Source organism: Centruroides sculpturatus, unplaced genomic scaffold, assembly GCF_000671375.1.
Source record: "Centruroides sculpturatus isolate CEXI.00-Female unplaced genomic scaffold, Cexi_2.0 scaffold1192, whole genome shotgun sequence".
NCBI lineage: Eukaryota > Metazoa > Arthropoda > Arachnida > Scorpiones > Buthidae > Centruroides > Centruroides sculpturatus.
In genome coordinates this window covers 92031-107183 of record NW_019385618.1, presented here as the reverse complement: position 1 = coordinate 107183, position 15153 = coordinate 92031, and the positions used below count along the sequence as shown (strand labels likewise).

General features: G+C 31.5%; 1 protein-coding gene across 1 annotated transcript in view; it reads right to left on the bottom strand.

Annotated features, from left to right (window-relative positions):
- The window catches only part of LOC111640647 (spermatogenesis-associated protein 5-like), a 92205-nt gene that overhangs the window by 36851 nt on the left and 40201 nt on the right, over window positions 1–15153 (bottom strand). Inside the window, exons 11-15 of the mRNA XM_023386679.1 lie at window positions 15005–15152; window positions 11018–11135; window positions 9079–9200; window positions 2620–2710; window positions 681–802 (exon numbers count right to left, since the gene is read on the bottom strand). Of these exons, the coding sequence (XP_023242447.1) occupies window positions 681–802; window positions 2620–2710; window positions 9079–9200; window positions 11018–11135; window positions 15005–15152 (601 nt within the window). The remainder of the gene's footprint in view (window positions 1–680; window positions 803–2619; window positions 2711–9078; window positions 9201–11017; window positions 11136–15004; window position 15153) is intronic.

Sequence of the window (15153 nt, the reverse complement as noted above, 5' to 3'; positions counted from 1 at the left end):
AAATTTTAATATCGACTCAAAATAATTTAAAAAGACAAATTACAATAAAACGGTTTATTATCCAACTATCAGAAATATCACAACATGCCAAAGAAGAGAGGAAGGAGCAATTAAATAATTAAAATTATAAAGGATTAAAAAATATATATATAAAAATGGGGAATATCGCGCTTCTGACAATCGCTGCGAGTGTGTGGGCTAAATTTCGAGAATCCGTGCTTCTCGCATGGACAACTGTATGTGGCCAACTCACGCGTCAAAAAACCTTCCGATTTATTCGTGTACGCACCAGACAGAAAAACAAAAAATATCGTGTATCCACAAGCACTCAAATAAATAAACAGAATTGAAATGACACTTTGAAATGTTTTTTCCCGATGAAAATGAATAATAATATAATAATAATAAGTTTCAATAAAAATGATAAAATGTAAATTTAATTTTATCTTAACGAGTTTGCCTGAATTTCGCTTCTTCTGAGATCGCAGCAATGCGCGACGGGTAAGCTAGTTATATATATATATGTATGTATGTATGTATATGTAAACAATGTTCCAAAAAGTTAAAAATAATTACAATACTTACAGTGGAAACTGATATTTACTTGACAAAATTAAATTTTTATAATAACTTGTTTTTATGATTTTTATTTATAAAATAAACTAAGAAATTTATTTTACCTTTGAAATCTGAATATCCATTTCCTTCAAAGCACTTGGTTTCATCTCTCTTATTGCCGAATTAAAATGACTTAACGTCATAACCAGATCATCTGATTGCTCTTTCAACAACATAAAACAAACTGTAAAAATAAAATCATTTTTATTATTTTATTTTTATGTTATCAGTGTTTCAATTTATGACTTAAAATATTTTATCATGTTTTATTTATTTTAGTAAAAATTACATTCCACTATAACACCAAATATTCCTGAATGTTTATTATCTTAGTTTAGAAAAGATTACACGCATCAGTACTTAACACTTAAAGGTGTAAAGAGGAAAGAAAGATCAAGCTAGTACATTACAAGTGACCAAGTTTGAATAAAATGATTTTATGCTGTATAAGGTAAAAGGATATACTACTTAGGTAAGCAGAAATAATAGCTGTAATTGTCATAAATTTTCAAAAAAACACTTTTGTAATAGTCAAACCAGTTTTAAATATATTTTTTTGGAAGGTTCTGTAAACTTCTGCCAATGAGAAACTTTGTCCAAAATGCTGAGGTATGACGAGATCGTACCTCATTTTGTCATCAACATTTTGGTGAAAACTACCCACTTGTCAGGGGATGGCTTGTTTACGAGTTTCGATCCCAAGGGGTTGGGATCCCTTTTATTAGGTCGAGTGAAGGTGAGAGGGGTCATCGATAAGGTGTAGGCAATATGCGAGTAAGCGACACCATTTAACAATGGAAACAACAGTTTATTAGATTAAACAAAAATTAATGATTACAAACTAACATCGAGAACCTTTAACTTGGTTTGCTAGCCCCTAATACACGGAGAAAGTGTTCACATTAATTGTTTCATACCTCTAGAATCATTCCACGGAGAAGAAAATATTATTCCTTTTCTTTTTGTAGATTGACACACACAGTTATAACAGTCCAAAAATCCTTTGAGACCTGAATCACTTTTGACCAGCCGAAGATGAAAAACTTCACGGGGGGGAGTCGCTTTTAGCTTCGCTTCTTTAGGAAAAATTTGTCATGTGATTAACTGTTGTGGGAGATAGATGTCATTGGAGCAGGTATGGAGGTTAAAAGTTGTTCCCGGGACCAAAACAAAATGACAAATTCGGACTTTAATTGTAAAGTTTGTCTTGCATTATGAGAATGCCATTGTTTTTAGATGTGTAAATGTTTACATTAAAGAGGAGAGTTATAAGTTTCTATCGATGTTGATAAGATACTCGATTCCGTTTTTCTGACGATGGATTTTTCACAGTAAGGTGATAAATTTGTTTAAAATATGTCAAAAAGTTAGGAGGAAAGTGGAAAATTGGTTTGCACACGGATCGAATCTCACATTCATAATGTACCTTAATATAAGCACCGTAAGCTTTCATGGACAAGCTAAACAACTAAAACTGACGTAAAGGACAAAGAAGCAGATATAATAATAAATTTGTACAAAATTCAAAACTTTTTTGTACAATGTAATGCCTTAAAAGGCAACAGTATCTTCATGTGATATCTTATTTGATTCTTTTAATATAATAAACTAAAGTTATAAATTAAACTCCTTACTTTATAGAAGTCTTTTATGTAAAATTTGGAAAATGTTTTTATGAAGTTGTCAATTCAGTTTAAAACTAAAGATGTGAACACTATTTCAAACATTTATCAAATTTTATGAAAAAGACTTCCATAAGTTAGAAGTTTGATTCCTTCGGTTAATTAAGCATCAACTCCATAACAAAAAAATCCAGCAACATGCATAACTTTTTCAGCTATTATCAGATCTTATTTAGAAGAAAAATAACTTATAATTTTGATTACAACATAAGTCTTCAGCACCCAATTCTTAAAAATTACTGCATAATTGCATCATAATGTTGCTTAGAGGCAACCATGAACTAGATATTATATTATTATTGTCATTTATCAGACTTACCATTTCTACACAAGCAATTTAAATCTGCTCCAGTGTATCCATGAAGTTTTTCAGCAATTTCTTTCATATTTTCTTCTGTTAAGGAATGTCTCTTATCTTTTAATAATTTTTTAAGTATCTATCAATGTTTAAACAGTTTTAATTCATGAAAATAATGTATAATGTTTAATAATCAAAATTTTTCAGTTTATTTTCTTAATTTTATCTAAATTTAATTCTAGGAAAGATAAGTAGGTAGATTAATAGGTAAAAAGATAGGTAGGTTTAAAGAAATTTAGTATTAAACTAATATGTGAATTTTTCCTGTTCAAAATTTCCAATATAATTAAAATATTTTCAAATCATTTTGTCTTATTATTTATGAGTTATTGAGAGTAGAAAACATTTGAAAAGTTATTTTATACAAGACAAGATCCAAAAATTCAGGGACTTGGTGTTTCTTTGCCTTGAATAGTTTAAAACAGACATCACGACGTTCCAAATAACCCCTTCAGTGATAATACACTTTTGCCAGCACTTGTTTGCATTGCTGTATGCCATGTTTTGCAACCACCTGAAATACTTCCAATGATGCTATTTTACAACATTTCATGACTGAAAATGATGTCCCTACAGATGTTGTTCATCAGTGGAAAGACAAAATTTACAAAGAGTTAAGTTGGTGAATATGTGGGATGTGGAATCATATTAGTACCATTTTCTATGAGGAACTATGACCATTATGGACTGATGAGTAGGCATATGGTGATGGAGAAGATACCACTGTCCACTTTGCGACATATCATGCCATTTATTATGATAAAAGTGACATAAAATGTCCAGAAAATGCTTCTTGTTCACTGATCTGTCCTCAGGAATAAATTCTGAATGGAGTGAAAGCATTGGAGGAGGCATTATGGGTGGCTGTAAAAAATGGCATACAGCAATGCTTCCAGAAGCTGTACAAGCACTGGCAAAAGTGTACTGTCACCCAAGGGAAATTTTGAAGGTGGTTGTGCATTGGCATTTTAAATTATTCAAGGCAAGAAACCAAATAGCATATCCAAATCTTGGATCCTATACTCCTAAATCGCACATACTGGATAAGTATGATAAAAATAAAGATCACACCTTTAACAATCCAGTAAATTTTATTTGCTGGATTGTTAAAGGTGTTTTTCATTTTTGGATCCTATTTCATACATTCTTTCATTAAAACATTTATGTAGACAAGCCTGTCATACAACCTACCATAAGCTTATAATATCGATAAGCTCTGAAATAATGAACAAATAAAATTTTCCATAATAATCCAATAAAATTTTAACCAATTATTCTTTGATACTTTTAAAAGATGATGTTCAGGTTACACTATTTCTCAAGAAATATAATGAATACAGGTAATGCCAATTTATAAATGGGCCTGCTGGACCCTAGCCCAGAGTATAAAATTTTTAAACTTATGCCTTATTTATCCCTTAATAGAATATACATTTATAACAAATTACTAATTGAATAACTAAACATTTCAAATACACTGGAGAAGTAATTCAAGATATAATAAAGAAACCCACAGTAATTTGATTTGTATTGTGAATTTTAACATGGAATCTGAGACAATGGGACACCAGTCTATTAAGCCAGGTTATCTTTAACCCCTAAATCCAGGCCTTATACAAGCATATCTCACTATGGCAGTTGCTAGCCAGATAGCCAAAGAAGTTAAGGCATCAGCTTACTACTCTGAAGGACCCAGGATTGAATCTGGGCAGTTGAAAGACAAATTTTTTGGAGTGTGGGCTGTTCTGGATATGTAAAGCCATATAGTTTACAACCTAAATGTGCCATTGTGGGCATGCCTGAACCCATAATGAGCTCTAGAAAAGAACTCTTAGTGCCCACATAGCAGAGAGTAAAAACAAATTTGAAAGTTATATCCAGATTACTGCTGTAAGATAAATATCTTAATGTAAATCACAGTTTTCTTTTCACTTTCCAGTTCCTACTGTATAAAAGCCTACTAGAAACATTTACACTATTGTTTATTAAGCACACAACAGCATTAAGTCTCAAACCAAAGTAAAAATAAAAATAAGTGAAAAAATGCTACAATATTTCTAATAGTAAAAATTGAAATTAAAAGTAATTTTATTACAGCTTAGTAACAACTACTATTGTCAGATAGTGTGTTAATATCTCTCACATTTATATACTCTCCTCTCCATTCTGTCTGCTTGACCTAACTCCAAATAGTTAAAGTAGTTTAGATCATTTATCTTTTTAATTATAATTAAGTGATTCAAATCAAAAATTGTATTCTCTGAAAATTTTTTAAGTTATTAATAACAATGCTCTTCTACATTTCACCATCTCAAATTAACACAGAAATCAGTGAAATCCAGTAACTTTATTTCAAATGTATTCAAACCATCTTCAAGAAGCCAGAATAAAGGAAGCAAAAAATGATTAATAACTAAGTTTAGTTGAGTTCAATGGTTTTCAATTTGTTACACCTTATTCAGTTTCTGTACAATTTACATTAAACATTTCTTTATGTTGTTTTGGGCATTCTTCTATTATTCCAAATATGATGTTTTTATAGAAAACCATAATTGATTGAGTTTTGCACATACATTCAAATGTTCAATGTTCTTTACAAGTAAAATAGCTCAAAGATGAATAATGTTTAAAAAAACTGAAAACTTATTTGATTAAAGTTTCATTTGGCTGCTTCATTTGTTTTCAAAAATTGTAGACCTATAAATCTCAGTGGCAACCATTGTCTGTCTTATTGTCCTTCCTTAATCTCAAAAACAGTGTTAAATAGACAAAATTTGAGACCAGATATGGAAAGCTTAGGGGCAGGAGGCCCTAATTAACTATATATGAACTTCCAATTTGGACTGGAATTCAATGTTATGTTAAAACTGCGAGCAGGATAAAAACGCACAATCCAGATTAGTTAAATGAAACACAATTAATTTTTATTTACTCGCTTTTTAGGATACAGGTTCTCAGGATACCACTATGCTAACCCCACGGATACTCCACATAATTCATTAACCCGACAAAGATTGCACGCGCGTCGTTCCTTACCGATCACTTAAAACTATCTTAATTAATACTATATTTCTACTACTACTTAAACTTATTTTATATAGCCGGCTTACTCGAAGATTTAGAAGATGAAAGTAAAGAATAAGGAAAGAGGGTACCCAAAACTTGACGGATGCGGTTCCTCGTTGATCGGGGGGCTGGTTAGCTCTGTTCCTTGTTTCACGTAGAGAAGTTAATCCAAAGGGATGATCCTTCTGACTCCCTTCGGTTGAGTTCCTTTTTCTTCTACGTTCCACAGATCTCCTTTTCACACTACGATGCAAAACCTTCCGGGGAGACGTACTTTCGCTCTTCACGTTCCAAAGTTCTCTTTCTCACCCTCACATGCTATACTTGCCGGGGAGACCTTTTTTTTTAGCTCCTCTTCCTTCTCTTCCTTTCTACCCCTCTGAGTCTCCCGATCGCTCCCTCCCCTCCGAGCTACATTTCTTTCGTTGCTTCTCCGGTTAGCCCACCCGCATACCCACGCCAGGGAAAAGAAAAACGAGAACATTCCAGGAAGGGTAAACAAATAGGACAGACAGATGTGAAGCGGGAAGTATACAAGATAAAATGACACAATTATATACGAAATATATGATAAAATATGGAATGTAGCCACAGTTATTTCAATACAAAAAATTTCCTCCTGAACAGAGTTAGTTATATGCCTGGCATGACTCCATTGTTAACAGGAAAGTATGATGCACAGGGGAAATTACTAAAATTGAGAACATTGTANGAAAAGTGACTGAAGAGAAAGTTCAGAAAAATCTCTACTGAACTTTATAGCTGCATTCATATAAGATACTTGTCACAAAATAGTCTAAAACTTGTTAAAATCTAGAAACAATTTAATATAATTTTCAATTGTTAAAGCTGTAATTATGTTTACTACAGTCATGATTTAATTACTAACACAATGCAATATAATTTTATATTTTGAATTTAAAGTTTTGTTTACTTTTTAAACTATTCTGATTACATTATTTTAATTTCTACATGTTCTTTATTTGTAATGTAACATTTTTTATATTAATTGTATTTTTCCATCATACTGAATAATTTCCTATAACTTTTAATTATGTTCCCATAATTATAAATGAATGACTGAACTTACTGTGTCATCAGAAAAACGATTTATGTTTATTAATTTATCAATTTACCTATAATTTTCTTGTATTTTTTATTAACAAAACATTGACCCAAACATCTTTGGAAATGTATTTGTTTGTTTTGCAGTAAAGCAGTACAGAATTGCTTAAGTTGTCAACTAAAGTTTGACACAACAAAATTATAATAAATCCTCATAACTAATGCATACTACTGAACAGATCTTTCTCATTAATATTCAGTAGAGAATCCTTCAGTGTTTGTAAATTAATAACTGTGCTTTTTCATTGCAAATGACTATCACCAAATCAAGTGAATTTCAAACACATGGACAGATCGACAATTGTTTGAATTATTCAGTTTAGCACAACTCTCAATTTAATGCCATTCTCAGAACAAAACAAATGATAACACTAAATTGAATTTTGACTGCATTTCAGTTGTTTCAGTTATTCTTATAATGCAAAAAAATAAATAAATAAAATACAATTTTCATTTTCATACTTTAAAATTTCTAGATTGTGTTTTATTAAATACTAGCAGACCCCGCCACACCTTGTTGTGGCTCAAAATGTATCTATTATAAATGTATAACACTTCCCCCGTGGGAGAAAATTTTTCGAAAAATCCCTTCTTAGTGTACATTCTCTTGACGTACCCTGTTAAAACGCAATCAAAAACGCAAAAACCCTCATCTAAAATAGTATAATAGAAGCCAAGTTCTTCACAGTAAGCCTTAATCCTGTCACTCTCCCCTGCGGGGGGAATATCGAAAAATCCCTTCTTAGTGTACATTCTCTTGACATACTCTATTAAAACGCTATCAAAAAACGCAAAAAACCGCATCTAAAATAGTATAATAGAAGCAGGGTTCTTTACAGTAAGCCTTACGGGGAAGGATTACCGTAAAGAACTGTTCATCTCCCATGTTTAACGGAATAATATACAGCCTATGTCCACCCTGAAGTTCCATTCTAAATATTGGTGAAAGAATTTTTGAAATAGGATGAGTAGTTTCGGAGATTACCTGCTGCATACAAACTAACATACATACAAACATTACCTCTTTATAATATTAGTATAGATTTAAAAACTCAATCATAAATCTAAATTGCAAGATTTTATAGCCTAAAAAGCTGACGTTTTAGATAACCTGTCTTCAGTAATCTATATATATAAAAAAATGTGTGTGTGTATGTGTGTGTCCTTCATGCATTACCACACCATTTATCTGATTGCCGCGAAACTTCGGAAAGTTTTTTAATACACTCCCGCGAAGGTTTTTGGCATAGTACATTTATCCTACGATAGATGACGCACGTTTACACGAGCATTCGAGCACAGTGTGTTCGATCAATCTCAAATTGTGAAGACCATTTCTCACCTTCAAAAAATCTCTATATATGCATTTGTGAACTGTTATTTATGATATTTGTAATAATTTTTGTTTAATCACTTTATTTAAACTTTCTTTTTTGCTAATTATGTATTTGCTCAAACTTCGTTAAAACCTCAACTGTACCCTGAACAACAACCGAAGTTGTAAGAGGAAATTCGCGTATTTTTACCAATCTAAGTATCCCCTTTTTCCAAATTTTAATATCGACTCGAAATAATTTAAAAAGACAAATTACAATAAAACGGTTTATTATCCAACTATCAGAAATATCACAACATGCCAAAGAAGAGAGGAAGGAGCAATTAAATAATTAAAATTATAAAGGATTAAAAAATATATATATAAAAATGGGGAATATCGCGCTTCTGACAATCGCTGCGAGTGTGTGGACTAAATTTCGAGAATCCGTGCTTCTCGCATGGACAACTGTATGTGGCCAACTCACGCGTCAAAAAACCTTCCGATTTATTCGTGTACGCACCAGACAGAAAAACAAAAAATATCGTGTATCCACAAGCACTCAAATAAATAAACAGAATTGAAATGACACTTTGAAATGTTTTTTCCCGATGAAAATGAATAATAATATAATAATAATAAGTTTCAATAAAAATGATAAAATGTAAATTTAATTTTATCTTAACGAGTTTGCCTGAATTTCGCTTCTTCTGAGATCGCAGCAATGCGCGACGGGTAAGCTAGTTATATATATATATGTATGTATGTATGTATATGTAAACAATGTTCCAAAAAGTTAAAAATAATTACAATACTTACAGTGGAAACTGATATTTACTTGACAAAATTAAATTTTTATAATAACTTGTTTTTATGATTTTTATTTATAAAATAAACTAAGAAATTTATTTTACCTTTGAAATCTGAATATCCATTTCCTTCAAAGCACTTGGTTTCATCTCTCTTATTGCCGAATTAAAATGACTTAACGTCATAACCAGATCATCTGATTGCTCTTTCAACAACATAAAACAAACTGTAAAAATAAAATCATTTTTATTATTTTATTTTTATGTTATCAGTGTTTCAATTTATGACTTAAAATATTTTATCATGTTTTATTTATTTTAGTAAAAATTACATTCCACTATAACACCAAATATTCCTGAATGTTTATTATCTTAGTTTAGAAAAGATTACACGCATCAGTACTTAACACTTAAAGGTGTAAAGAGGAAAGAAAGATCAAGCTAGTACATTACAAGTGACCAAGTTTGAATAAAATGATTTTATGCTGTATAAGGTAAAAGGATATACTACTTAGGTAAGCAGAAATAATAGCTGTAATTGTCATAAATTTTCAAAAAAACACTTTTGTAATAGTCAAACCAGTTTTAAATATATTTTTTTGGAAGGTTCTGTAAACTTCTGCCAATGAGAAACTTTGTCCAAAATGCTGAGGTATGACGAGATCGTACCTCATTTTGTCATCAACATTTTGGTGAAAACTACCCACTTGTCAGGGGATGGCTTGTTTACGAGTTTCGATCCCAAGGGGTTGGGATCCCTTTTATTAGGTCGAGTGAAGGTGAGAGGGGTCATCGATAAGGTGTAGGCAATATGCGAGTAAGCGACACCATTTAACAATGGAAACAACAGTTTATTAGATTAAACAAAAATTAATGATTACAAACTAACATCGAGAACCTTTAACTTGGTTTGCTAGCCCCTAATACACGGAGAAAGTGTTCACATTAATTGTTTCATACCTCTAGAATCATTCCACGGAGAAGAAAATATTATTCCTTTTCTTTTTGTAGATTGACACACACAGTTATAACAGTCCAAAAATCCTTTGAGACCTGAATCACTTTTGACCAGCCGAAGATGAAAAACTTCACGGGGGGGAGTCGCTTTTAGCTTCGCTTCTTTAGGAAAAATTTGTCATGTGATTAACTGTTGTGGGAGATAGATGTCATTGGAGCAGGTATGGAGGTTAAAAGTTGTTCCCGGGACCAAAACAAAATGACAAATTCGGACTTTAATTGTAAAGTTTGTCTTGCATTATGAGAATGCCATTGTTTTTAGATGTGTAAATGTTTACATTAAAGAGGAGAGTTATAAGTTTCTATCGATGTTGATAAGATACTCGATTCCGTTTTTCTGACGATGGATTTTTCACAGTAAGGTGATAAATTTGTTTAAAATATGTCAAAAAGTTAGGAGGAAAGTGGAAAATTGGTTTGCACACGGATCGAATCTCACATTCATAATGTACCTTAATATAAGCACCGTAAGCTTTCATGGACAAGCTAAACAACTAAAACTGACGTAAAGGACAAAGAAGCAGATATAATAATAAATTTGTACAAAATTCAAAACTTTTTTGTACAATGTAATGCCTTAAAAGGCAACAGTATCTTCATGTGATATCTTATTTGATTCTTTTAATATAATAAACTAAAGTTATAAATTAAACTCCTTACTTTATAGAAGTCTTTTATGTAAAATTTGGAAAATGTTTTTATGAAGTTGTCAATTCAGTTTAAAACTAAAGATGTGAACACTATTTCAAACATTTATCAAATTTTATGAAAAAGACTTCCATAAGTTAGAAGTTTGATTCCTTCGGTTAATTAAGCATCAACTCCATAACAAAAAAATCCAGCAACATGCATAACTTTTTCAGCTATTATCAGATCTTATTTAGAAGAAAAATAACTTATAATTTTGATTACAACATAAGTCTTCAGCACCCAATTCTTAAAAATTACTGCATAATTGCATCATAATGTTGCTTAGAGGCAACCATGAACTAGATATTATATTATTATTGTCATTTATCAGACTTACCATTTCTACACAAGCAATTTAAATCTGCTCCAGTGTATCCATGAAGTTTTTCAGCAATTTCTTTCATATTTTCTTCTGTTAAGGAATGTCTCTTATCTTTTAATAATTTTTTAAGTATCTATCAATGTTTAAACAGTTTTAATTCATGAAAATAATGTATAATGTTTAATAATCAAAATTTTTCAGTTTATTTTCTTAATTTTATCTAAATTTAATTCTAGGAAAGATAAGTAGGTAGATTAATAGGTAAAAAGATAGGTAGGTTTAAAGAAATTTAGTATTAAACTAATATGTGAATTTTTCCTGTTCAAAATTTCCAATATAATTAAAATATTTTCAAATCATTTTGTCTTATTATTTATGAGTTATTGAGAGTAGAAAACATTTGAAAAGTTATTTTATACAAGACAAGATCCAAAAATTCAGGGACTTGGTGTTTCTTTGCCTTGAATAGTTTAAAACAGACATCACGACGTTCCAAATAACCCCTTCAGTGATAATACACTTTTGCCAGCACTTGTTTGCATTGCTGTATGCCATGTTTTGCAACCACCTGAAATACTTCCAATGATGCTATTTTACAACATTTCATGACTGAAAATGATGTCCCTACAGATGTTGTTCATCAGTGGAAAGACAAAATTTACAAAGAGTTAAGTTGGTGAATATGTGGGATGTGGAATCATATTAGTACCATTTTCTATGAGGAACTATGACCATTATGGACTGATGAGTAGGCATATGGTGATGGAGAAGATACCACTGTCCACTTTGCGACATATCATGCCATTTATTATGATAAAAGTGACATAAAATGTCCAGAAAATGCTTCTTGTTCACTGATCTGTCCTCAGGAATAAATTCTGAATGGAGTGAAAGCATTGGAGGAGGCATTATGGGTGGCTGTAAAAAATGGCATACAGCAATGCTTCCAGAAGCTGTACAAGCACTGGCAAAAGTGTACTGTCACCCAAGGGAAATTTTGAAGGTGGTTGTGCATTGGCATTTTAAATTATTCAAGGCAAGAAACCAAATAGCATATCCAAATCTTGGATCCTATACTCCTAAATCGCACATACTGGATAAGTATGATAAAAATAAAGATCACACCTTTAACAATCCAGTAAATTTTATTTGCTGGATTGTTAAAGGTGTTTTTCATTTTTGGATCCTATTTCATACATTCTTTCATTAAAACATTTATGTAGACAAGCCTGTCATACAACCTACCATAAGCTTATAATATCGATAAGCTCTGAAATAATGAACAAATAAAATTTTCCATAATAATCCAATAAAATTTTAACCAATTATTCTTTGATACTTTTAAAAGATGATGTTCAGGTTACACTATTTCTCAAGAAATATAATGAATACAGGTAATGCCAATTTATAAATGGGCCTGCTGGACCCTAGCCCAGAGTATAAAATTTTTAAACTTATGCCTTATTTATCCCTTAATAGAATATACATTTATAACAAATTACTAATTGAATAACTAAACATTTCAAATACACTGGAGAAGTAATTCAAGATATAATAAAGAAACCCACAGTAATTTGATTTGTATTGTGAATTTTAACATGGAATCTGAGACAATGGGACACCAGTCTATTAAGCCAGGTTATCTTTAACCCCTAAATCCAGGCCTTATACAAGCATATCTCACTATGGCAGTTGCTAGCCAGATAGCCAAAGAAGTTAAGGCATCAGCTTACTACTCTGAAGGACCCAGGATTGAATCTGGGCAGTTGAAAGACAAATTTTTTGGAGTGTGGGCTGTTCTGGATATGTAAAGCCATATAGTTTACAACCTAAATGTGCCATTGTGGGCATGCCTGAACCCATAATGAGCTCTAGAAAAGAACTCTTAGTGCCCACATAGCAGAGAGTAAAAACAAATTTGAAAGTTATATCCAGATTACTGCTGTAAGATAAATATCTTAATGTAAATCACAGTTTTCTTTTCACTTTCCAGTTCCTACTGTATAAAAGCCTACTAGAAACATTTACACTATTGTTTATTAAGCACACAACAGCATTAAGTCTCAAACCAAAGTAAAAATAAAAATAAGTGAAAAAATGCTACAATATTTCTAATAGTAAAAATTGAAATTAAAAGTAATTTTATTACAGCTTAGTAACAACTACTATTGTCAGATAGTGTGTTAATATCTCTCACATTTATATACTCTCCTCTCCATTCTGTCTGCTTGACCTAACTCCAAATAGTTAAAGTAGTTTAGATCATTTATCTTTTTAATTATAATTAAGTGATTCAAATCAAAAATTGTATTCTCTGAAAATTTTTTAAGTTATTAATAACAATGCTCTTCTACATTTCACCATCTCAAATTAACACAGAAATCAGTGAAATCCAGTAACTTTATTTCAAATGTATTCAAACCATCTTCAAGAAGCCAGAATAAAGGAAGCAAAAAATGATTAATAACTAAGTTTAGTTGAGTTCAATGGTTTTCAATTTGTTACACCTTATTCAGTTTCTGTACAATTTACATTAAACATTTCTTTATGTTGTTTTGGGCATTCTTCTATTATTCCAAATATGATGTTTTTATAGAAAACCATAATTGATTGAGTTTTGCACATACATTCAAATGTTCAATGTTCTTTACAAGTAAAATAGCTCAAAGATGAATAATGTTTAAAAAAACTGAAAACTTATTTGATTAAAGTTTCATTTGGCTGCTTCATTTGTTTTCAAAAATTGTAGACCTATAAATCTCAGTGGCAACCATTGTCTGTCTTATTGTCCTTCCTTAATCTCAAAAACAGTGTTAAATAGACAAAATTTGAGACCAGATATGGAAAGCTTAGGGGCAGGAGGCCCTAATTAACTATATATGAACTTCCAATTTGGACTGGAATTCAATGTTATGTTAAAACTGCGAGCAGGATAAAAACGCACAATCCAGATTAGTTAAATGAAACACAATTAATTTTTATTTACTCGCTTTTTAGGATACAGGTTCTCAGGATACCACTATGCTAACCCCACGGATACTCCACATAATTCATTAACCCGACAAAGATTGCACGCGCGTCGTTCCTTACCGATCACTTAAAACTATCTTAATTAATACTATATTTCTACTACTACTTAAACTTATTTTATATAGCCGGCTTACTCGAAGATTTAGAAGATGAAAGTAAAGAATAAGGAAAGAGGGTACCCAAAACTTGACGGATGCGGTTCCTCGTTGATCGGGGGGCTGGTTAGCTCTGTTCCTTGTTTCACGTAGAGAAGTTAATCCAAAGGGATGATCCTTCTGGCTCCCTTCGGTTGAGTTCCTTTTTCTTCTACGTTCCACAGATCTCCTTTTCACACTACGATGCAAAACCTTCCGGGGAGACGTACTTTCGCTCTTCACGTTCCAAAGTTCTCTTTCTCACCCTCACACGCTATACTTGCCGGGGAGACTTTTCTTTTAGCTCCTCTTCCTTCTCTTCCTTTCTACCCCTCTCAGTCTCCCGATCGCTCCCTCCCCTCCGAGCTACATTTCTTTCGTTGCTTCTCCGGTTAGCCCACCCGCATACCCACGCCAGGGAAAAGAAAAACGAGAACATTCCAGGAAGGGTAAACAAATAGGACAGACAGATGTGAAGCGGGAAGTATACAAGATAAAATGACACAATTATATACGAAATATATGATAAAATATGGAATGTAGCCACAGTTATTTCAATACAAAAAATTTCCTCCTGAACAGAGTTAGTTATATGCCTGGCATGACTCCATTGTTAACAGGAAAGTATGATGCACAGGGGAAATTACTAAAATTGAGAACATTGTAACAAAAAAATTGCAGCTGAGTAATTTAAAATGAAATAGCATAAAACATTAATAATACATTATCTCCCTCTGAATATAGTAATCTGCAATTATAACATATATTTTAAAATTTATAATATAAAAAAAGAATTTAACAATACTTTTATTAGTTTTAATTTTATTAAAGACCATACCTCAAATTTTTCTTTATTATTAGGATAACCAATCTCTATTTCGCTATCAAATCTTCCTGGTCTTCTTAACGACTCCTCTACTAAATTGGGTTTGTCCGTTGCACCAATGACAACAACATCTGCCGTGTCATCATACTGAAAATAATCAC